Here is a 27,362-nt window from a genome sequence, read left to right on the forward strand (position 1 = left end):
CATAAATATATGTACAATATATATCAATCCCAACATAATATAAACCATGAAACTCCATCGCTGACATATGGAATATACAAAATCTCAAAATTAAACTTAACGTAAAGAGAAATCGAGAGGGTCTGACGGCGTCATGGAGAAAACACATGACTGTGGCTGTGTAAACAAAAGGTTGTGTATAAACACACGCGTCATATAGGAGCGGAGAGAGTGATCAATATAAGCGGTTAACCGCCGTTGAGTGTTTGCCGGGAGGAGGTTAAGTACCCGGCACCAAAAGACCTGCTCAGTGTGATCTGTGGAGCGACCGGCGAGAGAAAGAAAGACTCAGGAAGGGAGAGAGAGAGGAAGAGAGAGGGAGAGAGAGAGAGGGAGAGAGAGGGAGAGAGAGAGGGAGAGAGAGGGAGAGGGAGAGAGAGAGAGAGGGAGGGAGAGAGAGAGAGAGAGAGAGAGGGAGAGGGAGAGAGAGGGAGAGAAAGGGAGAGAAAGGGAGAGAGAGGGAGAGGGAGAGAGGGAGAGAGAGGGAGAGGGAGAGAGGAAGGCCAGGCAGAGATGGCGGGGGAGAGATAGAGTGGTGGGGAGCGGCGTGCGCTCTCTGTTTCCAGGCCACTCCAGCGCTCGCGGACGCCCAGCAAGACTCAAAGACGCTGCCGGCATCAAACAGGGAACCGTGGACACTTTTTTTTATGTTTACGACAAATATTTATTTATTTCCCCAGCCCACCCTACTCTACTCTACACTCACACACACCCTATGCCACAAACACACAAACACAAGCGGATGCATAAGCGCACAAAAACACACGCACACAGTTTATCTTTTTGTTTGTCAGCGTCCTGCTACCTCTTCCTCCCTCGGCGTGTTTGAGATGGGTGCTCATCACACAGTCCCTACACTGCACACAACCTGCGCCTCACATACAAACACCACACACACAGCCTTTTGCTTTTCATGCCACTGCAGCTAGGAATCAAACCGCTGTAAAACAAATTGATGTAGTCTTTAATATGGCCGACACATCATCACAGGGGCCTCGGGGGCCCGCCTCGGTGACAACTGCAGTGCTGCCTAGCTTAGCTCTGCACTAGCTAATGCTTTGACGGTTCGCTCAATGATTTATCAAAAAATAAATAGATAGCCAGACGGGAGTGCAGAGAGAGAGAGAGAGAGAGAGAGAGAGAGAGAGAGAGAGAGAGAGCGAGAGAGAAAGAGAGAGAGAAAGAGAGAGACTGTAGAGTAGAAAGGCCAGTGGATCAGGAGCAAGGCGCTGGTAACTTTGATTGACAAGGTCTAATCAGCTTATCCGGGTGCTAATCAACTTGATGACCTGCGGTGCAGCTCTCTACCTGCCACGCCGTGAACTTTGGGCCAGCCGGGGGGCCCCCTGGGGGCCGGGGCCCGCACTCTCCTCGCTCTCTGTCTGTCTCTCACTCCCTCTCTGCTTATCTAAATGGCGGTGAAATCAATCCCCAATGAGCTGTTTTCATTTGGAGGCATCGATCGCTATGGCCACCGAACACTGGGACCGCCGCCCTTGGAAGATGCCGCTCTCATCGCCATGGCGCCCGAGCGGCTCTTTAAGATGCAGAGCAGCTAGCTTACCGCCTCCTTCTTAGCTCTCTGCTAACCCTGCTGCCTTCCTCTGGCTAGTGCAGCACAGCCTTACTCTGGCTAGCTTGCTGCATACTTTTGTCTAGCATAGACTCACTCTGGCAAGCTAGCTACTAATCTCTGGCTAGCTAGTTGCTTTCTCTAGCTAGCTTGGAACCTTCCTCTCGCTAGCAACTTGTTTTTGCTCCAACACTATGATTATACCCCCGACACATGTGTGTGTGTGTGTGTGTGTGTGTGTGTGTGTGTGTGTGTGTGTGTGTGGTTTGCAGTGAGAAGAATGAATGAGGTGTGATTAAGCAACCTTTTAAAAGTTCACGATGAGAGGATTTGAAAAAGGGGGACTTGCTCAGCATCTGTTGATCTTAGATCGTCAAGAAGTATTGTTGGGAGTTTTTTTTTTCTTTTTGCAATTATTTGTTTCTTGTTTCTATTGTAACATGAATAATAATAAATCGTTCTCAAAAGTTCCTCTCCTGTGTGCCTTGACCCAGCTTGGTTCAGTCTCTACTCATCTTACTTGGTAATGGACAATCTCTTGGAATAGGTATGAAAGGCTACACACAATATTTTAAAATTAATGAACATGGAGAATTCTGAATTTCATTAAAACTGCCTCGACCCCTGCTCTTTGTAAAAAATACAAACATACGGCTTGAACATAATTAAACTAGTGTACAGCCACAGGAGTCAAAACTAGTGACGCAGTCTTGTTTTACACTTTTACGCATGTTTTAAACACCAGAATTGGTAGAATCAGTAGCATTATGGTCTGTTTAGTGTGTAAACCCTTTAGGTATATACGTAAACGTTTGATTTATTAAGTATGTTTAATTATGTACGGTCAGGTATTTATGAATTGCAAAGAGTAACTGAACGATGAAGATTAAATAATTATACAGCTACAGCAGGTCAAATTACTGTATGCAAAACAGTTCATAAAACTAAATCTCTATATGGTATCAGTGGACTATCGGCTGCAATAATCATTAAAACAGATACTTAACTCAAAAGATAATCATCTCAAAATGAAAAATCCCACAGAAGAACAGAGACGAATATTGACATTTTCATTTCTGCAGTCCATTTGCAAATAAGCAATCAAAAGATCATTCAACCTCCTCAAGAACCTTTTCTAAAAGCTACCAAGCCTCTGATTACAGTCCAGGCCTGCTTCCAAATTTGGGCATCAACCCCCCCCCCCCCCCCCCCCCCCCCCCCCCCCCGTCTCCAAGGCAGTTGAATGGACTAACTGCATCCCCTCCCATCCCATTTGGAGCGTCTTTAACAGGGCTAGCCCAGGGGTCTGCGCTGCACTAACGCAGGGGCACTTTAAAGTGTGTGCGCTACAAGCTGATGAAGTTGTATACTTTATTTATGAGACAAACAGAGGAGCACTTGATTTAAGGGAGGGGGAGCCTGTGGTAAATATCTCCCTGGGATCCTCATCAATTGGAGGGCTTGCAAACGCTTTTGGCAAACCCTTTGTGTGATAAGTACGGATGAGAATATATATAAATATATATGAATCGAGTAAAAAGTAGATGTGCAAAGTGTTAGATAAAAAGTAAAATAATGAATTAGGTAAATAATATAGCTTATAATAAATGATTGAATTAACTTTTGTCATTGTTATTCTTCTATGTGGCCCAGTAGTGCCTGGTGATTAGACATCTCACCGTTGACGGACAGAGGAAAAATGAATGTAAAAAGAAGGAGAAAGTCTTTGTTCCACATCTACTTCTTTGAAATAGAAAATGCCCCTCTCCCTACAGTGCCCCCCCCGTCACAGTGGAGAACAGAGACGATCACCTTTGAATTTCTGCGCTAACGACCGTTTTAGCCTCCCTGTGCTGGGAGTGTCTCAGAGCTGTAGTGGTTAGCAAAGACACAAATACACCAGTCTGACTGGACACCTTTAACCAACCAACCAGATATATACACAAGCATATAGGTGGAGGAGTTCATAGATGTATGAACATAGACTCAAATTATTATTAACACATATATATATATATATTCATGATAACCACTGCTTTTTTTGATTGTTGTCTTGATTTATTATCAATTGCCCTCAAAATATATATAATTAAATATCTATTTCTCTATCTTTGTGTATATAAATATAGCCATAGATATATACTGAGAAACGTATATACAGTTAGGAGATTGATAATTGACAATAAACCACAACAATCCAAACGAGCAGTGGTGCCGCTGTAACACTGCCCGAGCCAGTGTGTTGTGAGGCCTGCGTCTGCCCGGCGCGTCCCCACAACACAGAGTGTGGTGTTCAGGGTGTGCAGCGGAGCGTGGGGCGGTGCGCCGGACGGCCAGGGTGAAGGCAAGAGGTCAGGGATTAAACCACGCGACTCAAGGGCTTCCCAAAAACGCGCCGTCCACAGCAGGAGCCGCACGGGGGTATGAGTATGAGCGAATAGCAGGGGGGGCCCCGGCGTCAAACAACATTGTTCTCAGCTAGCCATGCACACTCTGGAAGAGAGGGGGGGGACACCCGCGGAGGGGTCAGAGGGCGCCCGGACGGGGCTCGGGCTGAAAGGGAAGCCTCGGCGCCCGGGAGGTAGCCTTCGCCGCCGACGCTGTGGCCGGTCCATGACCTGCGTCCCCTCCCCAGCTCCGGTGTCACCACATCAAAACCCGGCCACTCGACTGCATAAACGCACGCCCGAGCTCGGAGCTGAAGGCTGCGGCTCTCGCAGGAACCAGCACGCCACAGAGGAGGAGAGAACGAATATGGCGTGATCGGGATCGTAAGTGAGGCGGGATCAGGATTGGGAAGACGCGTCTGAAAACAACACTTATGGTTTTTTTAGGGGCCCGGGTATTGCATATTGTATTTATGAATATGTGAATGCGGGCCCGGAAGGAACATGAAAAGCTGGTGGCCTGCGTGCAACCCTGCCTTGACTTGAATTATTAAATCTGTGAGCCAGCCACCTCCCTATTATAGTGTAAATTGACAAACTTTTGGAAACTGCATCGGAAAGCCGAGAACGGCGGTTGATACTTGAAGAAGGGGCTTTGATTTCTCTCTGAGGAATATGCTCTGCCTCCATAATGCGAGAGGACTGACAACACGAGAGAGACACGGGAAATATGCTAACTGCTTCAATCTATTCAAGTTCGAAATTAGCCTTTTTCTCCTATTTTAAGATATAACCTTACCTTGATAACAAGCGAGGGGAAAAAAACATGATTTGTGTCTGATTGTCTTTAGCTTTTTTTTCAGACATGGTTTATTTAGAGGCTGTTATTACAGTTGATGTTTATTTTCTTCCGGAGGAACGCTGACTCTGGTTATTTCCATAGACCTGCTGTCTGCAAGCATGCAAGAAAATCACACGCTCACAAACACACACACACACGCAGGCAAACAGACTCACCTCTGAGCACGCACACACACACACACACACACATAAACACATGCACATCCCTAAACAGACACAAACACATCTGCAAACACATATGCGAACAGACAAATGCAACACAGACACACTAGTAGCCCCAGAAATAAATGCATGAATTTTCTTGGGGTGGTGGGGGGAGGGGGGAGGAAAGGATGTGAGCTCACTATGTCGTCCATACACCTCTCCCTCTCTCTCTCTCATCTTTGATGTTCTCCTGAAAATGTCACCAGTCGTCAAGGCACGAGGTGGGATTTCTTTTCCCAAACCCCATCATACCAAGCTCCCCTACACACACACACACACACACACACTCCCCCCACCAAATACACAATTACACTCACACACACAGGTCTGTGTATGAGCAACACAATTTGCTGTCGCTCGCTCTTCTCCACCACTATCTTACCGCACATCAACTACACCGCCCCCCCCCCCCCCCCCCCTCACCCAAATCCTTCACAGAAATACAAACACACAAACGTATATATGCATCACTTGCGTACCACACACACACACACACAAAAAGCACCAGTGGACTTACCAGTCTCCACAGCTATCTGGTACCCAGCCTCCAGCCTCCTGGAAGATCTCTCCAGCTTCTCTGTGTTGTCCAGTAGATGGGCTCTCTGTAACCACACAGAGGTACCAATAAAGTTACAAGGATTCAAACTGATACAAACAATGCAACCCTGAGTGACAGTTCATCATTACTGAGGAGGCAAAACCTGTTGAACAAGGGGTTATGAACGGATGGATGGATAGAGAAAGAGACATACAGCTGGGAAGACGGACAGGCAGACTGGTACAGAAAAACAGAGCAGTTTGCCAGGTGGACATACAGGCAGATTTGGAGACAGGCAGGCAGTGAGACGCACAGACAAGGTGGTGGCGACATTAATGCAGAGTCCCTCGCAGTGAACAACGGTGTTTGTCGTGGTAACAACAAGAGACCATTGCAGGCTCAACCTGTAAACTGCATCACTGTCACGGTGTGTGAATGAGAAGAACGTGTGTTTGTGGAGCACGTATGCCACTAAGGTCTATATCTCCCATTGCATCCTCACCCTTCTCTGGTCGTTTATATAATAAAACAGGTTGAAATTTCAAGGATATAGCTTTAAAAAAAGGAAAAAAGAAAACACAGAGTTCAATATTAATCTATTCACACCGATGTATGCATGCCGATATTTCTCGATGGGGAATAGATCGTGTCTTTTTCGTGGCCAAAGCCTTGACCTGTGAGAACAGTCAGCTCCAAAAGGTCTCTCTCTACTTATATGTCCCTCTCAGGTACCCATACCGAATGCATCGCCTCGGAGCCGTTCAATGCAACAAACTCAACAGAACAAAGCAGTGCTGGAACACTCCCAGCGTAGAGAGAGGGAGAGAGGGAGAGAGAAAGAGAGAGATTCAGGAGGGCCGCGCTGGCCCTGACCGGACCCACTTGACCCCAAGTGTGGACGATAGACGTATGAAATCTAATCGTATTACAGTAAGGCAAAGACTGCTTTGGCTTCATTTCATACACAAAAATAAAATAAATAAACACAAGCACTTAACCAGGTAGTAGAGCCTGCACTGCGGGTCGACTTCATATCTATAATCGAGCAATAGACGGCATGATGAATGTCTCTCCACCGCAAAAATCTCACATCCGGTCCCGTCGCTGCCGTTGCCTTATTCATGGCGATCAACAATGGACAAGGTTGTCCATTAAAAGCCCTGGATTCTGAGACGCATCAAGGAATGCCGGCTCCCATAAATATTGAATTGTTTATGTTGGGGATTTTTTTTAAATGTGTATCAAGGTGATTGCCGAGGCCTCTAGAGGGAAACCACGAGACCTGTTGATGGAAAAAGTTCTGGTCGCTCACAATATCGCAGTCGAAAAACACACAAGGAGTTTGTTTCTGTTCTTCCCGCTGCTGGATTCCTCCAAGACGCACACAGATGCAAGAGAAAAGTCCAAGCGTTTAAACGATGGCCTTGAGTGTTCTGCAGAAGATGTGACATCTTCTTTTATTACTCATGTCTGCGTGGATCCTCCGCAGCCAATTACCCATTCAGTGCATCAACATAGCGGGCCTGACACAGGGTTCATATATGAAGGTGTGCAGATAAAGGCTTGCGTTTCTCTGTTGCCCTTAAATATGTCTTTGCTTGGTAGCCTTTATTGTAGCGTCCTAGGTAAATAAAATGAAGATGATAATGAAAACGGGTTGTTGATGTATGGGACAGTGCAGGCATGGGATCGGAATACATTGAGAACCATTTAGTATTGAGGTGTTTCCATATAAACTCCAGCCACGGTATGATTAATACAATTGACCTGTTTGGTATGGGCGAATCATATAAAAGTAGAAAACTAGGGAAAGTCCTAGTTTTATGTTTTATGTGCATCTGACCAATTGTATTTAGATAATTTTCTCATTGAAACAGTAAACAAAAGCACTCCGCTCAGTCGGAATTGTATAATGCATGTTTTTTCACTTTCCTCCTTACAAATATCTTAACCTTTATGACCTGTTTTAATCAAAGCCGGCTTATATCCTTTTCAAATGTACGCAAATCCTTTCTGAGCTCCAAGGAATCCAAATATTTCACAGATTTAAGAAATATGTACAACCCTGCAATCTTTAGGCACCATTTTATGTAATTAATATAATCAATAGGGTAATGATGACCTACATTGGATGATCTGGTTTTGTGTGGAAGACAAAAGAAGGTTTTTTACCAAGGTCACCTCCAATGAACAGCAAATTTTTATTACGCTGTCATTCCAAACTGCCAAAACAAATATTCTGCAGTTCCCAACTCAAACATCTACCAACATTTTTGATGACCCTTCTGATTTCCTAATGTTAACGCATTCTGAGCTATCAGAGGTGACTAGCTTGAACGTTGAAAAACAAGCAATGATTGGCATGAGACGGCTTCTGATCAGCCTATGAGGAGGCGGCAGAGGGGCGGGATCAATCTCCGGCTGTCACACACGCAGACCCGATAATCACTCAGAGGAAACCAAACTGAGACACAAAATAAGAAAGAGGGAAACAAGTCAATGACACTTTTTGAAAGTTTGACAATCAGAGAGGGATGGGAAAGGAAGAGATGGAGGGGAGGGAGAGGGGAAGAGAGAGACGGGGAACGATATAGAGAGTGAGGGTAGAACTGGGGTGAAGAGATGGAAGGATGAGGTGGAAAAGAAAGAGACCTGCCTCGTCTTCCCTTGCTAGCTCTCATTTTTTTCCCTTCTCGCCACTGACAGATGTCATTTAAAATTGCAGTGATGTGTTTTAATAGTTGAAAGAATGGCAGAAATGGGTGGGTGGATGGATGAATGGTTGGAAGGATGGGTGGCTGGGTGAGTGAGTGAGTGGGTGGATGGATGGTTTGATAGATGGGTGGATGGATGGATGGCTGTTTGAATGACTGAGTGGGCGGACGGGTGGTTGGGCGATCGGTAGATGGATGGCTGGCATCAGGAGACGAGGAAGGGTTGGCGTTTGTGAAGACGCTTGTGCAGGAATATTGGGTTTGGCAATCGCACCGGTGGTGTTAGCATTAGCCGTAGCTCTTCCCCGCTACTGGGAGAGGAGAGGGGGTGCCGGGCTTGAAGTCTTTTAATGAGCCCCTGTGGAACAACCGAGACGGAGGGTAGCGTATTGGCATGCAATGCTTAAGCTAATGCACCTCGACCGCGGTTGGCGCGGCGGTGTGTGCACGGCGCCCGGAAGCGCACGGCAGCCCGAGACACTGACAGTAGAAGTGCTCCGTGGCGGTGGCGGCGGCGGTGGTGGAGCTGGTGGTGGTGGCGGCTTCAAAGTGCCGCGGTGATTAGCATGTTATCATTACCATTCGAAACACCGCTCTTCCCCCAACTCCCCCTCGGCAAAGGTGACACGTCTCGCTGCGGCGGCCGGCAGACGAGCTGCGACAGGAAGCCACTTCAAAGCTGCCCCCTCCCCCTCTCTCCCCCACCCCCCTGAATTTCCCTCCGTTTTCTACCTCATTTTGTTGTCTTTCAGGGCAGAGAGAGAGCGAGAGAGAGAGAGAGAGAGGGCTGCATGGGGGGGGTGGCGGTGTTGGCGGGCTGGTGGCGGTAACACCATATGTGCGTGTGATCATTAGAATAGCACGTCTCGGGGTTTGACGGTGACAACACCTGAAGGAAGGGGTGAGGGTTCGCCTTGCACATCTCCGGGGATGGTACGCTGGACGACCTCTGCCTACTGGAGAGATGACGGGGTGACATTGTGAAAAGTAGCGGGCAAACAACTTGTTTAATTAGAACTGAAAACACAATGCAGCCCGTTTCAGATGTTGCCAGTCGGTACTGATGTCTGTGGTGTCGCTTTGACAAAAAGCAAAACACCACCTTCTGCCGAAAAACAACGGGACTCCTGCCGGGGAACAGGTTTGTACCGGTTTGGACCATTTTTTGGAACATAAACAAAAGGTAAAAAAATAAAAAAAGGATTGGATTGCATTCCCCGAACACCCACCACATCACACATCCTGTCCCTCCGACGCCAGTGACGCTGCAAATTAACCAGCGAGATGAACAAAACCGGTTCGAAATGACGAGCGACTGCTAACGACTCTTTCTAAAGTTGCAAACAAAATGTTATTTAGACATATATGATTAAAGTAACTTGTTTACAAGATTTGTTCAACATCCATGGCTTCCATCTGTGGACGTGGTGCCGATCAATATCCATCCACCATCTCAATCAATCAATCAATCAAATCAATTAACCAATCAGTCTAGGTTTCCCTTCAATTCCATGATTTTCCATTCCAAGAACAAACAATTTCCAAAGGAAATGAAAGTGCCAAGCACTCTTCCAGGATTGCGTTCGCCAGTTATCAACAAACACCCCTCCTACAGGAAACAGCCTCCATCAATAATAGCCCTCCCCAACAGGAAAGCCTCAGCACAATCAGAGAGGGGAGAATGTAAAATGGCTGACGTTTCCATAACGAACAGCTCCTACAGTATGTATTGAGACTCGACCCTTACGGATCTCCTTGAAGGGGCCTGAGGGAAGGACGATATGAGGACATATGTAACAATCCACTTGGATAAAGTAGCCTCCCCACACCAACACACACACACATGCACACACACACACACACAAACACACACACCCACACCCCTACACTGAGCGTGACGCACGTGAGGACCGCTTGCCTCAAGCTTCTCAAAAAGGAGAAAAAAAACAAGCCAGTATCTTATCGAAATGCTATCTCGTCATCCGGTGCGGCAGTCTTCCAGCGACAACGCAATAAAGAAGCATAATGGTGCGTCTCGTAGGTTCACCGCCGTGAACCCCACTCACTTGTTTATGAATGTATGCCTTTTTATCTGACACCTACATTCTGAACAAAGACCTTCTTAGAAGCCGCCAAAATGAGTTTTTTTTGTTGTGCCTTTTAGTGCAGGGAAACACTCGGCGGTGCAAAGTTATTAACGGCGCCCCCCCCACCCCCCGGATCAACACAGCTGCAGCTCAAAAGAAACTCTCTCTCTCCCCTCTTCTTCCAATATCAAACACAGACGGTTACTATCGCCATTTTCCAAAGTTCAGATGATTTCCTTATTATTTCAATGAGGGCGGGGGAGGGAGTCAAAGTGAATAACCATGACGGCTGCGTTTCGGGGGCGACCGTGTGATCTTTGCCGCCGTATGTTTGGGACTTGTAATACGAGGAATTACAAGTGTCAAACAGCTGTGAATATAAGTGCTAAATATTTAAACATGTTTTCCAGCTGAAAGAAATAAAAAAATAAAAAGGGTATAGTTTTTTTTTTGCTCTTCTTGAAGCGTGTGTGTGTGTGTGTACGTGCCGCCAGCCTTTGATTCACATGGAGAAGGAACAGAGAGTTGGATGGAGGGATGCGATGCTGGCGAGGAGTTGGTTCAATAACAGAAGATAATACCACGTTGGCCCCCGCAAACAGGAAGCACCCCGCCAAGGGTCTGGGCCCCTGATCCACGGGCTGGAGGGAAACCCTGGTGGTAAATAATGGAAAGTATTTGATGTAAAGAAACGGATGTTGGTTTACTGTTGGTGGTTGGCATGACCACATAGCTTGCGCCCCTGGAACGTATTGGTCTGCTGCGAGAAACAATGTATACAGATGGTTTCTTTGAGCAAAAATGCTTTCAACTCAGATCCCCGGTCTGGTCGAAGTGGATTATTGGTCATTTTTGCTGCTGCAGACATGCCAAACTACTGTGTGGTCATGGAGATGTGAGATGTTGGTAATGAATGAAATAGCAAAAGCTACAAAACAACCAATATGTACCGTTAGGTAACGTTGACCCCCTGAATTCAATGAATCTAACTTAGTTAGGTTTATTGAAATCAGGTTGTCAACATTATACCACTATTGTTTCAAACTGATTTGAAAATTGATAAATAACAGCGACGAGCCATCAAGCAAGTAGCTGACTTTTGGCAGAAAATCAGTTTGTGGGTTCTGTTGTTCCGCAAAGAATTTTCCTGTTGTCAGCAGCCCAGGTTGATTGTTGACACGTCCAGATCAGTTATACGCATTCAAAAACCGAGTAGCTGGGGATCAATTGACATCCATTACATTCCAAACGCGTGTTTAGCAGGAGCCCACAGCTGTATCTTTGAGAGCGCAGACAAACTGCCTGGGCTTTTTTCCAATAGCGCCCACAAACAAACAAATCCACAAGTTTCAGCTCTGTGTTTACTACCACTGCGCATGCTCACGGACCTAGAGACTGAGGCAGTGCAGTTTAAATTCTGTGTGAAGATAGCAACCACGTTATGGGCAGTGTTACAATTCTGAATTCTGAGGACAGAGTGAAATTTCAATAAGGCGCGAGGGTACGTGAAGGAGGTTTGTTTTTTCAGATTGGAACGCAGCCTGAGCATTCTGTATTTAAACGGCACTGCAAAGGGACTGGGAGAGAGAGGCAGGCAGCAAGAATTCCTGAATGTTCCGGTAATGAGCCCTGTGGTAAATTTGGGAATGAACTTGAGATATTTTATCGCCTTGACCCACCGGTTGCAATCTAAGGGCTCAGCGGGGTAAATGGGAAATTTGTGTGGGGGAACTGAGCACTATATTTTGATTCAGAAGTGAATGCTGAAGCTGCGTTCCAACCAGTTAAAGAAACACGTACTCCTACACTAACACTGTTGCTCTGCACTCAGGATTCAGAATCATCACCCTGGTCTTCACCACTGTATGACCTATATCTAAATGTTTGTGTTCCAAAGGGGATCGGAAATAAATTAACAAAATGAGTGCACATCATGGATGGAGACCGTAAACATTGTTAATTAATTACCAGGATAATTAATTAGTGCTTGGGGTTGGGGGGGGAGGGGCAGCGTGCCATGTGTAGAACAACAGAAGGCCCGTGGCCGTTCTGTGGAGGGCGTGTGAAGGTCGAGGGCCAATAGGAAGGCAGAAACAAACGGTGAGTGACTTACCTCCTCGCGTAACTTTATCAGCTGCCACGCCAAAGCCAAAGACAGGGGAGGGAAGAGAGAGAGGAAAGGGAAATAGAGGCAGAGTGATAAACAGATAAAAGAGAATGACAGGAGGCAGGAGGGAGATCAGCCCTTTACGTTTGCGTACAGAATTAACCTTGACGATTTATCCGTTTGCGTGTTTTCAGCATTTGGGTTGGATAGGGAAAAGCCTGCACGACAAACGAATTAAACGAAGCTAAACACGCCACTCGCACGCCACTATTTGGAACAAACAAAAGATCAAGTGATGCGGCTGTCAAATTACAGAAAGCATAGGAAGGGATCGCTCCGCTCCCCGCGTCTCAACTAGCAACATCAAGGAAGAGGCATCACACAGTCTGATACGCCGCCGAAAACAGAAATACAACCAATTCCTCCCCTGCTGTCCATCAACCCTGATGACTTGTCAATATTTCATGTACATTGTGTATCTCGACACAGACGCCCGCTGGGCGGACGACGCACAAGGAGGCATGTGAGGCCAGCCACGTATACATATATACATAAATACATAACGTGCTTATTTGGGGACAGCCAAGGATCATGAAATATGAATCTGGGCATTAGCTATTCATTTCGGATGAAAGAGAATGGGTTATCTAAAGAGAAGTAGAAAGGGACAGCCATTGCCATTCTCGTGGCGGGGAGAAAAGAAGAAAAAACCCTCACATCTTTGATAACGAGTTAGACCAATCTAGGCAAGCCAATAATCCCATTTACTTGTTCATCAAGCCTTAATTGTAATTAAAAGGTTTTGGGCTTCCCCAGCTAATTCATAAGTGAGAGCCGTGAAAAGTCAATGATTGGTGGGAGGGTGGTTGGTGGGGGTGGGGGTGGTGCTAGAGCACTTTTGGCAGGGCAGGGGGAGGGAGGAGGGTGTAGGGGGCAGGGACACACTTCTTAATTTGTCAGCCTTTGCAGGTGATTTTCTTTATGTCATTTCTTGTGTGAGATTAAAGGTTGTGTGATCTGAGGAGAGGCTCACGGCCACTATTACCTCGCTCTCATCTCATCGCCGTAGCGACGGGTCACTCTGAATTGGACAGGATGGAGGGGTTTGCCGCGGTAACGGGTCGGAACACAGGAACAGCGTTCATGAATTACGATCTTGATTGTCGTGTGAGAGGTTTAAAGAGGAGGATTTTTTTTCTTTTTTTAATGGCTTGGATTGCCTTAAAAAGCGGTCAAATTCTCCTCTATGTTCAGATGAAGTTCATGATTTCAAAGATGTTTGTTGACTGTTCCGGTTTTAGTAAAAAAAAAAATGGGAATGGTAGTAATAAAATATTTTAACATAGACGTCTTTTGAGACATTCATGCTTTGTTGTAAATCAACTTTTATTTTGTGAACATAACACAAATACAGATTTCTTCTTTAACCCTAATTTAGAAAAAATAAGATTGGACAATTATGAGGACTTATATAATATAAAAAACATATATATAACATACATATAAAAATATATATATATAAAATGGGGTTTCAAAAAAAAAAATCACCAACACCTTAATATTGGTGTTATATTAAATTAAAATATAAAAAGCTTTAAAAAAAGGCTGTCTTGTTATTTAAAAAGGACTAAAGGTACAAGGGGTCGACAAACCCTGTCTTGCGTCTATGAACGCAAACCTCAAAATGGCCTCCCCACTGAGCATATATTACGGAAGAGGCCCAAAGTTTAAAACTACACCATAGAGTAGGACATTTGCGGCTTGAACGGGCCCAAAAGCCTTCACCTCTGCCCTGAAATCTGACTCAATGAGTCCTCAACAATCCACGCTGGAGCTCATTTGTGCTGCTCCACTGATTGCAAATCCGCTCAGTGGATTCTCAGACACAATGTGTGGGGTTTTCTCCGCACAATGGCTCCTCTCTCCTCACATTTTTTAGGTTTGCGTTTTTTTGTATCTTTTTTTGTTTTTCTTTGGCATCGTAGTCGGGAGCCGCCTTGGCTCCGCAGTAACAGCGGTAAACACTGGATTGTTTTGTGGCTGTTGTAATTACTCTCTCACCATCGACAGGCTCCTGTGTTTTGGCGATTCCTTCGCCAGTATTCAAAAATTGCACTGCTGCAATTTCCTTTTCTGTTATGATAATCAGCATTTTTTTTTTCAAACAAATGATTATTTTTAATCCAATACAGAATTTGATACAAGTGGTAATCTGTTTCCTTTGTAGTGGGTAAAATCTGGCCCATGCCGGCTGAAACCAGCAGTATCTCTGGTGGCCAAGCCTTCTGCTGTGACTGAAATCGAAACTATTCCATATAGCATTTGTATGTTGTGTGTGCGTGCGGCTTTTGTGGTGTGTATGCACCAGTGTGTGTGTGTGCCGTGTGCATGCGAACACATTTATGTGCATTATCGCCTGCACGTGTGTGTGCATGCCTGCGTGCATGTGTGTGAACATGCCAGCGTGCATGTGTGTGTGTGTCAGTGTGTGCACATCTACGGGTGTGTGTGTTGCAGCAGAAGGAATAAAAAGAATGAGGGAAGAAGCATGTGTTATGAAGGCAGCTCAGCGCATTATAAGAAACAGTGCGATAGCGCCAAATCAGTCTCTGTCCACACACAGATAACGAATAAATACCCAACTCTATTAAACCCTCCTTTGGCCATTACGGAGGGGCCAAGGCGGCAGTTTGTGAACTCGGTGGCAGCTTCCCATTTACTTAAGTATAAATCCTTACCGTGTAGCAGCGGATTGGGGGCTAGTAATGATCTGCCGAGCCAGGTCTGTACCAAATGATCGTGACCCCTTTCAGATCGCCAGGAATTAAATTGACCGCCTTGCCCTGCCTTAACTTCCCTACCCACACACACACCTTCAAAACACACAAATACACAAATATACACACACACACGTCGCCTTCTCCCATGTGTTTGATTAAAGAAAATATAAGAAAGTTGAAAAGGGAATTTAAATTGGTTGCATTCCCCTTCCTGCGAAGATATGATAGGATGCTTTAGTTTATAGAAATTAAGAATTTGTGCTAGAGATGTGGGAGATTTGTTTATCTATTTATTTTGCAGGTGCACTTAATTATTTTTAAGTCCCAAATCGTATTCCCTAGACCATTAGTAATTTGTATGTGTGTCTGTGTGTGCGTGTACGCGGTGTGTCTTTGCGCGCCTATCACTCATTAGAACAATTGCTTAAAAATACATAAATGTATCATTCACATAAAACATAACATATGAAGTGATCCTTTTAACACTGAATCTTTTAAATAAGACTTCTCACCATTTAATTAGTTTTACATTTTGTGTCCAATATTTTTCAGCATATTGGATACTTTTTTCGTACAAGTTTTTGTACGATAACATTCAATAAACATATACAGATATTGTATTATTTGTTAGGCTGGGGGTTTTTGAAATAACTTTATTGTCCAAGGACACAAGGTCTAGTCTCTATATTTATTTTCCAAACATAAATACAGTCACAAAGTTTCTAATATCAACTTTCCTGAATAATACCCACTATATTTTGCTGCTTTTGTATGTAAGAATCTTGGCACAAACGTCTCCAAAAAAAAGAATCTCAAAAAAGTTAAATAAATGTACGAACAGCTCAATGCTCAGCTTGTTCGCGTACACATAAGAACCGCTTATGAAATGCCACAGTGCTAATATCCTTGACACAAAAACAACTTGTATTGAGCATTGTTTTTAAAAAAAGGCAAAGTTAATTTCTATTTACCAATTAAATAAAAAAAAATATTGAATATCACCCATCGCATCCCTGCCAAATCTGAATAAATAATTAACCAAATGTTTTTCCCCTTCAAAGTTGTGTACATTCTGCGTTTATGAATAATCCATATTTTCCCTTCAATGAAAAGGAAAACAAAAATGTAATGAAACTCAGGTCATTATCCGAGGGCTCCTTTGACATGGTTGAGATTGGAAGCCGTCACCGTCTCAAAACCTGACAACTCTGCCAGTGACGGCAGCGGTGTCTCCAACGCCGAGAGAACTGAATCGCCAGAATCACTCTGACGTCTTGCTAATTTATCCCAGAATATGCATATCAATTATACATCTCCGCTCAGCCATACATATGTTCCTAAGATGTGCGGGTCACGGGTCAGCATTGAAATGGTAATCAGAAGGAGTTAAAAAAGAGAGACCGAGAGGGAGAAGGGAGAAGTTTATTTAGCTTAGCTTGACTGTGAAATATTTAACTGTACTTCTGCAAAGTGACAAGGGACTAAATGCACAAATCTGCATTTTATCGTCCATTTTTTCCTTCCAGTATTTTTTTCCCATTGCTAGCATGCGTGCCAAGGAACACTTATTAACATGTTTGTGCTGCTGTTGTTCTGTATGGGTGCTTATGTGTGTATGTATACGTGTGTGTCTATGTGTGTGTATGTCTTTTTGCGTTTGAGGCATATGTGCTTTAGGAAGACGGTAACTGTGAACAGACTACAGTAAAGGTGTATAATTAGTCAAAGGACGCATGGTCAGAGTTGAGACCCGCTGCCTCTGACTGGCAGCTGTGCAGGTGAGTGAGAGAGTGAAGAGCGTCTCTAGACCAATCCGCTGGCGTTTTGATGTGCCACTTCACACACTTGTTCAAAACAATATATATGTGTTTGTGAAAAAGAGAAGAAAAATAATATGAGGCTGATTTGGGGCAATTAAGATCAGATTCGGAGATAGTCGTTTTATTTCATTTATTTCTCTCTCTGCTCCTCCACCCCCATCAGGGCGGTTTTAATAAGCGCTGTGAATAAATCACGGGCCTTGTTTTGAGGGGGCTAATTTCTGTTGTTTTTCTGCCGTCATTATTGACACAATAGCAGAGAGAGAAGATTGCAGCGTTTTCAGCATTTGTTGTTTTGTATCCCCGGAGTTTAGAGAGCTGATGCACAACACTCAAATTAAATGTCAATCACTCTCTGCTTTTATATTGTTGAAACATTAGAGATACTTATCACATAAAATTGTAATATGTCATATGAAAAAAAGATTTTTAAAGATCATTTTGCGGAAAATTTCTTTCCTGAAGAGATTTCGTTCATATGGCTAATTCTCAACGGCGCCAAATCAGACTTAATGCTTAGCGATTGTGTTGCGCCACTTTCCCCCCCTCTGAGTTTAAAGTGCGTGTGTGTGTGGGGTGGGTCACAATGCGTTCCTTGCCATATTTCGGGGGCCCCAGGCCCCTCTACGGCCCCGGCTTCTGGGCCCCGGCAGCTTTGCATTAAGCAGCGTTCCTTCCGCGTGACTTGGTGACAACTATGCGGCGGTGGGCGGCGGCTCTCAATGGACCCTAGGAGGGACCCACCACCCCGCCCTCCCCACCCCGGGGGCCCCGTCAGCCACCCACACCGCAGGAGCCACCCCTGGAGGGGCCCCAGATTAGTGGCTCACCTGGTTCTCGGAGGAGCCAGCGTCGTCCCCCAGCAGCTCGTTGCGAACCTCATCACTGTAGGCGATGCGTGACCTTTTCTACACACGAGAGAGAGAGAGAGAGAGAGAGAGAGAGAGAGAGAGAGAGAGAGAGTATTAGCCCCGGAACATTTGTCGTTGGAGGTGGAGGGGGAGGAAGAGGAGGATGGGGAGGAGGAGAGAGGAGTCATTCCTTAAGCAGGAGAGCCCCCTAATGGAGTATAGCGTGCGACAAACCCAAGGCTCACACTACCAGGCTCCTATGTGTGGACCTATGAGGGGCAGACGCACACACACATACACAGATCTGAGATGGTGCCCATGCCTTCCATCGGTGTGATCTTGCTGGTTCTTTGTGCCACAGAAAGGGGCTAGCAAAGACCTCCCCTCTGGCCCACTTAAACACACACACACACACACACACACACACACACACAATGAGTGTGTGTGTGCGTGTGAGAACAAGGGGGGGGCATGGGAAGAGGCAGACCAGGGAGATACATTATGTGGAAGTATGACTTGTCAGCACTAAATCTTTCCTGGGTCTTGTCACCGCTGTCAGACGCGTGGCGTGGAGGGCTCTGTGATAACGCCGGCACCCGGGAACCAGACACGGAATAATTCATCAGCCATCGCCAAGACACATCGCATTTGGTGACTACTCTCTCTCTCACTCCATTGCTCTCTCTCTCCCTCCCTCTCTCTCTCTCTCTCTCTCTCTCTCAATCCGTTGCTCTCCCTCCCTTCCTTCGCTCCTTCTCCTCTCCCGATAGGCGAGGGACGAGAGAGGGAAATGCCATGTCCACAAAAAAATACAAAATAAATAAAAACACAGGAGTTCTCAGACACACACACACACACACACACACTTCACGTGCGCTTCAGAGTATGCCACCTCGGAGTGCGGCGGGGTGGGCTGCCGTCGTAGTGTTTGTTTACAGATGCCCGGAACGAGGAGAAACAGCCTCTCGGCATGCCCCCTCCACACTCAACACACACACACACACACACACACACACACACTGAGCGGAGCAGCTTTAGCAGTAGTAAAAGTGTTTACTAAGACTTGTTGACTTCCCGTGCTCTCGGTGACAGGGAGGAGGAGGACGAATCAAAGAGCGGCATCATGGAAATGGAAATATCATATTCTGCACCCTCCGAAAAACGCAAATAATCTCTACTGGATCTACCTCGTCCTCCATTTTAAACAGGGGGAAGGATGAGATGGCAACAGACCATTAGCATAGTATTTTGTGTGTGTGTGTGTGTGTGTGTGTGTGTGTGTGTGTGTGTGTGTGTGTGTGTGAGAAATGCAATCGCTAACAGCCAAATAGTACCTGAAGGACTGATGAAACAAGCCGGCTCCCTGAACTTTGGAAGCTAGCTTGGGGTTTATTATTTATATATTCATTATTTTATAATATTCAGACGCTAGTCAGAATAAGGTGATGCCTAACTGATATGTGGTTTGAATCAGCTTTAGTTGCGGTCTGGATAGTTTTTTTAATATGGTCTGCGTGTGTTTGAATGTTTTTATTGTTCTGGTAAGATGCCACAGTGATCTTGAGGAATACCAATTCATTATTTGATTGAGTGATTTATTGAGTCACATGCCTTAATCCAAAGTGGCTAACAATGAATTCAGATACATGTAATGAAGGATTTAGGTTATGTGTTGCCTACGACTGTTGAAAGTTGGGACGGAACCCACAGCCTTTGGGGTTTCGTCTGTAGCTAGTCCTGCCTCTAGCTACAGAATAGAGGCTGAGTCTGGGGTGAAGGCTCTGGATAAAAAGAGAGAAGACAGACATGGCCCGGCGGTGGTCCGACCGGGAGAACACCTGCCGAGCACCGCCATGGCTGTCGCCGTGGAGACCAGAGGACACACAGCAAGACACCCCGAGACACGCGCACACACACACACACACAGACGCAACCAAATGTACCAGTATCAGTTGTGTTGACTAACTATAGATATTTATTTTCAGTTCATAAAAATAATCTGTACTAACTGAATAAATCCTTCATGTTATAATGAAAGATTAATAAAAAATTATATAAATGTGTATCCATAAAATTATATATAATTGTTATATCATTATTCTATGTCTTTTTTATACAAACAAGTATTTGCCTTTTGAATTTTTGTGAGGTTTTGAATTTAGATTTTGTATTTATTTGTATTGATATTTATATCTTATTTATTCTTATTTTTTTCACAGATTATATTTTCCTGTTGGGGTTGAATTTCATATTAGATGGCAGGGAAATACAACCCTTTTTCTAATATTTAACTACTGTGTGTTTATGAATTTTCAACCAGCTCTCTGTATGAGAGCTGTGTCAAATCCTCCTATAATATATGCCTGTGGAACAATAAACGACATATGAGAAAACAGTATTAACAATTTGTGTATGCTCAGATATATTTATCTCAGACTCAGTGAAGAAACAAGCTATAGTGTAAATTTCCATTTGCTGTGTAATTCATAAATGCAACAAGTTTTCCGTGTAAAGAGTAGCCATCGTGTCAGAGGGCAGGTCAGTGAATGTCCATTTCGCCACCGTCGTCATTAATTAAATGTCATATTTATCCCCTCGCAGTTCTCTCCAGACCGCAGCAAAAGTGCAAAAAGACAACAAGCATCAATTTCAGGGCGAGCACGTTCGCTTGTATGCGCCGGGAAAAACACCCACATGTTCCATTAAAGTAGGGTTTCATGTTAAAGTGCCGTAGTGTGACTTGGAGAGACCCAGCTTCACTCGTAATTGAGTCGAGGAGTTCTGAGAAGTGCGCTGATTTGAATGTTAGACTTACAACGCCTTGAAACCAGGCACGGCTTTTTTGGTGTTTTTTTGTGTTGGGGGGGGGGGGGGGGGGGGGGTCTTTCTAAATAGCTGTTTGTTGCAGATGAGGGTAAGAAGTGTTTTTGAAATGAGCGCAGAGCAGATAACAGAGAACGTAAAAAGAATAGCAAATGGCACCGGAATGAAAGACGTGATACCTCCACGGTACAACCGCGGTATTCCTCTTCTTCTTCTCCTAGCTTTGTGCTTCCCCCTCCGGAAAACACCAGAAGTAGACTGATTATTCTCCCCCCGCATTAAGCAGAACGAGGCACAGCTGTGCGTTATCGACCGCCTCACGCACCCATTGATTGGGATTAGAAGCGGGAGTTTTTTTTAGGTGAAATAGGCAAAACTCTTGTGATTGGCCGGGATTCCCAAGGACATGGTGACATCAGAGATGGGAGTTGAGAGGTCAGTGGAATATATTATCTTTTGGAGCAGACCGTCTATACATTGCACAGATAACACACCACAATGCGATATACGACGCGAGAAGAAGAGGAGATTTTCCTTTAGATAAAACTTTGAGACGTCTCTGTTCCAGGCATTGCCTGCTGATGACGATCAGAAATTAATAAATGTGAATCAAGATGAAACAATCTCAGAGGGCTTTGTAATCTAAAAAAGAATGAGCACTGTTAGAGCACACCTTATTACTTCTGAGGAGGAGAAAATTATTATTATACTTTTATTTTTTTACATAGATTTAAAACCCTTTTGAAAGGTCTGTCATCTGTCATGTTATTTCAGATCTCGGGTGACGATTTTGCTTCTATTCCAGGAAGCCCACAGAAAAAGAGGTACAAAGAGTCATCTTAACTTTATGCAAAGCGGCCTGGCTTTTAAAACGCTACACATGCTGTCAAACTGTGGAGGCGTTGTGTCCTGTCAAGAAAAAAAAGAAGAAAATATAGAAGAAAAAAACAGAATACACACTGTTGACATGACTCTCAGACGAGCTGCAGACATCTCCGCCGCCATCAAAACCTAATTACATATGCATGCATAACAATTCATATCAGATATGCTAATAGTGTGGCCAGCATCCTCAGAGAAACCCACGATGATATATATATTATTTTATTTATCATAAAAAAAACACCTTTCTAGACACTCCCCAGATAGATATGCAGAATGCAAGGACACAAAAAAACGGGTGTTTCATTAAATTAGTTATTTCCCTTCCATCAAATGAGGATCATTAAACCAATTGAAAACACAAAATACCAAAATGATATACCACAAATAATGCTCCCACAATCCCATGATATTAAACTAGCATCATACTATACTAAAATTATACAACAATACCAGAATGTTATACTAATAAGAAACCACAATTAGATTGCACGGACGCTACCCTTCCACACTAACAGTCAGCATCAGACACTGCCTGTCTGAGAACAATTAAAAGCAACAATTAAAAATAACACTGAATATTTTACTCTTATATTAATAAAATATTAATTTCACATTCTAACTCCCTGCTCTACACCCTCCGACATATGGTTTGTGCTGGACGTCCTGAGGTAAACAGCAGCGACTACTAGCAGAGAAGGAGCTGAGCTAAAGGGGAGCTCAACCTCTTTCTCTCTCTCTTCCTCCCTGTCTTTCTTTTCCTCCTCTTTCTTGCTCCTACTGGAGGATATCGTCCCAGGTGACTCCCACCTCCCTCTTCTCCCTCCTCCTCCCCCTCTCTCTCCTCCTCCCAGAAGCAAGGGCAGAGGTGGGTTGGTGTGTTAAAAGGAAGGAAAGACCTTTAAGCAGAAACTAGTATCACAACAGCTTCTTAAATAATGCATCTTAGCTTGGCAGGGGTTTAAACACACACACACACACACACACACACACACACACACACACACACACAGACACACACACACCCACACACACAGCACAAAGGAAAGAACCATGCAGACACACTAACACACACAATGGTCCCCTTCCTTTGTCTTGTACTGCGCAGAGGTTATTTAATGACCTCACATTTTTTATATTCGGCAATTTGTGACATCATCCGATAAGCACGCTTACCCAAGCAGTTGTGCCGTGTGTGTATGTGCGTGTGCATATATATGTGTGTGTGTGTGTGTGTGTGTGTGTGTGTGTATGTGTGTGTGTGTGTGTGTGTGTGTGTGTGTTTCTCAAAGTGGCGGTGGTGTGATACATGCGGGATCCTGGCATTGTGGAAGCCAGCGTGGTGCCTCTCATTAGCCAGCGACTCCGGCGCTCTTTCCGAGGCGCCGGCGAGCGCCACCACTTCCACGAGCAACAAAAATAAAGAAAACAAAACAAGGAATAAACTGAAGGAGTGTCGCAAAGTCTCGCTTTTGTGTCCCGAAAAAAAACACACACAAACACACACACACACACACACACACACACACACACACACACACACGCACACCAAAAAAAGTGAATGATCTATGTTGTCGTGGGGATAAAACGAAACCGCCACCGCCACCTCTACCGGCGCCACTGCCACGTCTAAACAGGTGTAAGGGCGTAGAGATGATGTCGTCTGCGTGCAACAGCTTCAAAAACGCTGCGTGTCAGCGGCTTGAAAGGCGGCGCGGCGGCCCGGGAGATGGCTTTTTAAGATTCCTCACCCGCGAGGAGGCTCCGCCCTCATCCTAATCCTGGATGACATTTCCCTAAATAACAGTGGAAACTTCTAGACATTGTTAGAAATCGAATGTGTCAAATCATTCGAAATCTCGAACCGCTCAATCGCTCGGAATACCCGTGCCCTTGGCTCGAGATCCCAGAGAATTTGGTTGACGTCAGCCCGATTCATTAGAAATCAAAAATCATATGAATTAAACCCTCTCAGAAATGTGTATATCCGAAATCATTAGAAAGCTAACCTCTCAAATCTTCAGAAGTACAAGACCTCTCACCATTATGAATCTAGTATCTCAAATCATTAGGAATACAACATCCTAAATAATTTGGACTCCAGCACATTAAATCACACTCAAAATCATTCACGTTTGACTATAACACGGTTAATTGTTGACCCGGTAACGATCCTTTTGACTAGTGTATAGTGTGTGTTCATTGCTGTCTGAATAATGTATGGCATCTGATCCTCTCCATTAGGAGTAATATCACTGTATGATCCTCCGCGTTTGAATAAAATATCGCACAGGGCCCCAGCGAGGATAAAATACCTGCCGTTCATCTGGGAATCAAACGCTCGGTTGAAGCTGACGGAGGCCTTTGGTGCTCCTGACTGTGATACCTCAGCTGCTACTTCCCTCGCGATTAGCAACTAGCGTAGCCGACGAGCTAGAGGGCAGCAGAGCTAAGATCAGTCAGTAACACTAGCGGTTAGCGACTAGTGTATAAGACAAACTAGAGGGAGGCAGAGCTAAGATCAGTCATCGAGATTAGCGGTTAGCAACTAGCCTAGCCAACAAGCTAAGAGCACTAGAGCTCAGTAAGTGAGACTAGTGGTAAGCAACTAGCATAGCCGCCAGGCTACATCCGTTTAGGATCTCCTGAAGGCTGGGAAGTCGAGGTCTTAGAGGTGGATTGTTTAAGGTGTAAGCGGCCCTATTAAAGTGGTGGGTTATTTAAGGTGTAACGGGTCCATTGAAATATAAAGACGTATGTTATGAGAAATCAAAGACCTCCTGCATCGTGATCTCCCTTTCTCTTCCTCCTTCTCCCTCAGATGGGGTTGACGGTGGCAAAGAATAAAAGAAAGATATACCGAGTTAGAGTTAGAGAGGGCGGTTAGAGAGAGAGAGAGCGAGAGAGAGAGCGCGAGATAAAGTGAGAGAGTAAGAGAGAGAGAGGTTGTTTGTGGTGTAAAACAGGAGCCTATGGAAAAACTCAAATCAATAGAGCATAGTCATCAGGGAGGCCGTCAGCCATGGTCAAGAGACATAGAGGTAGACAGAGAGAGAGAGAGAGAGAGAAAGGGGTAGAGCGTGAGGGAGGGGAGATAGAAAAAGTGAGGGAGATAGCTTTACAAACAGGCTGAGGGGGAGAGTGAAATAAAAAATCTGGGGACAGAGGCTCGATGGAAAGGGGAGAACAGTAGCGATGGGGAGAGAGCGAAGAGCAAGATAGAGAGAGAGAAGGGGAGAAAAGAGGGCAAGAGGAGGAGAAACAAAGTGTGCGAGAGCTGAAGAGCGAGTGATCGAGAATAAGAAAGTTGAGAGAAAGAAACCGGGAAAAACAGAGGGAGGCGAAGGAAGACAGAGAGAGAGATGGAGAAAGAGGAGAAGGATGGGAGAGACATGGGGTGAGGAAATGGAGAGAAAGGGAGGGAGGATGGGAGACATAGAGGCAGATAGAAGGAGAAAGGATAAGAGAAAGGGAGGGGAGGAGGGGAGGGACGGAGGCAGATGGAGGGAGCTGGCGTCTGGCATGCAGTAGGGAACAGAGCGGACCTCCCGGGGTCAGAGCCTGAGAAGGAGGTGAGATTAGAAGGAAGTAGAGGAGGGAGTTTAGAGGAGCGGGGAGGGCAGGGGGGAGGAGAGGGAGGAGGAAGAGGAGGAGGAGGAGGAGGTGGTGGGGAGACAGGCATGGTGGTATACCTGGCAAGCAGCAGGGACCAACTGGCCCATTAGCCCCTGGCTACCTACATATGGTTCAGTGACCTCCCCCACTGAGAACAGCGCCTCCTCTCCCCGTGACTCTCCCTCCCTCCATCCCGCTGCCTTTCTTTCCGTCTATAAAAAGGAGAGCTGGCTCCGGCTTTAACCCCTTCCCCGCCGCAGAGAGACACTCACACCTGACCTCCAGTTTCTGATTCACTTTCGTTTGATGTCTATTCTTGGGGAGCGTTATCTAAAAATGTATAAAATATATAAATATAAAAAACACAGGGAAGGGAAAAACACAAAGAATCCAACAGGGCAGCATGCGGCGCTGGCTGAGCCGGTCCAGCGCGTGAGCGGCTGCGGTTGCGTGTGCACGTGCATCAGCGCACGTACGTGCATCAGCGCACGTACGTGCACGCGTCTTAAGGAGCGACCGCCGTCTTCGGTGGTGGCGTGACCATTGTCTGCGCTGAATGGCGCCGGCATTAGCATGACAATGCGACAGCACGCATAGCGGCTTAGCCAGATCATTAGGGGCTATATATTTATGTATACTTTCTCATTTCGTTCGCCGGGACACATTCAAATGCTGATGAGGTCAGGTGGGCCACCGCCCGGCGCCCCAGTCCAACACGGGACACCCCCCCCCCCCCCCCCCCCATCATTGCTTGCGCTCGCTGGTTTCCCCCGGAGTTAGTCACATTCTTGCTAGATGAGCAGTTTTAGAGAACGCTGGGAATCAAGGCAAGAGGGATTAATTTGGAGCAAAACAACGATGAGTGGAAGAGTAAAAAAAAAAGGGCTTTTAGTGATTAAAGTGTCTCAAGGTGTGTGTGAGTTGAAGGCATGAAAGCAGAGTAAAACTAAGTGCCCACTTGCAGGTTGCCTCAAGGAGTTTACTGCAGTTCAATCCATCTGAGTTGACAGTTAAACGATGATGTTCAAAATCAAAATAAAGTCAATATATATCATAGAATTTGTTTTTAATAAAATCGACGGGCACATACAAAAAGCATTTAATTGAATCACATGCACCCTCAAAACATTTAAAACAAAATCACCAACCCTTTTTATTTTTGGTTCAAATATTGTGCGTTCATCGAATAACCAGGAGGAACAGTAGATACACAAAAAAGAAACAAGGCTCAAAGACCGGTTCCGTTTCAAAAAGCTCACAACAGCAACGCACAACAAACAAGGGCTTGGGGAAGCCCCACCAAAGTGTTTAGAGTCTCCGCGGGAGACGGCATGAAGCTGTAATGGCCGCCAGCCTCTGGGTGCACCGGAGCCCCTCTCTAATTCATCCTCTACGATAGTTGTTGTGATCAAGGCCAAAGCTTCACTGATTCCTCCACAGGCTTCATAACACACAAGGAAAGAGTGTAATTGTTGGACTACAGCAGGCGGCTTCTGTTTCTTAATGGTGCGCGTGCTCATTAGAAACACTTACGGGCCAAAGTTTGATACACAGTGTGTGTGTGTGTGTGTGTGTGTGTGTGTACCGTTAGCAGTGGTTGGAAATACACACCAAACTAAATCAAGGCCCCGTATCAACAGTCCTTCCCCTCTCCCACTCACTGGTTTGTTTGTTAAAAAGTAAAAAGCCCCCCACCAAAACAGACACCAGAAACAAAACACACATGTGCATGCACACACACACACACAAACACACACACACACACACACACACACACGCACACCACAGGCCTACTACAGCATGATTCATAATATATTTCATAAATACTTTATGAACTCTGCCGCCATACTTAAACCAGTCTGGTTTAAAAAGGAAGGGGGTGAAAGGGAGACAGAAAACAGTGTCACCTATTCTGGTTGCTGCTTGTCAGCGCATCACTAGAGACTGGGTGTCACCTGTCACTTCGAGTTTACACAAGACGGGATGGGGGGGGGGGGGGGGGGGGGAGGGGGTAGAAGAGTAGAGGGGGAAGACGATGTCGGGGTGGGGGTGGCAGTGGAATGAAGGGGATAAGGTGGGGG

The 27,362-nt window shown here is 45.4% G+C and overlaps 1 protein-coding gene across 2 annotated transcripts in view; it reads right to left on the bottom strand.

Moving 5' to 3' along the window:
- The window catches only part of vti1a (vesicle transport through interaction with t-SNAREs 1A), a 115,186-nt gene that overhangs the window by 74,248 nt on the left and 13,576 nt on the right, over nucleotides 1-27,362 (bottom strand). For both annotated transcript variants that reach the window (XM_079756552.1, XM_079756553.1), the window contains exons 4-5: nucleotides 17,941-18,018; nucleotides 5,582-5,666 (exon numbers count right to left, since the gene is read on the bottom strand). In XM_079756552.1, the coding sequence (XP_079612678.1) occupies nucleotides 5,582-5,666; nucleotides 17,941-18,018 (163 nt within the window). The remainder of the gene's footprint in view (nucleotides 1-5,581; nucleotides 5,667-17,940; nucleotides 18,019-27,362) is intronic.

Source organism: Pollachius pollachius (assembly GCF_949987615.1).
Source record: "Pollachius pollachius genome assembly, chromosome: 19".
Taxonomy (NCBI): Eukaryota; Metazoa; Chordata; class Actinopteri; order Gadiformes; family Gadidae; genus Pollachius; species Pollachius pollachius.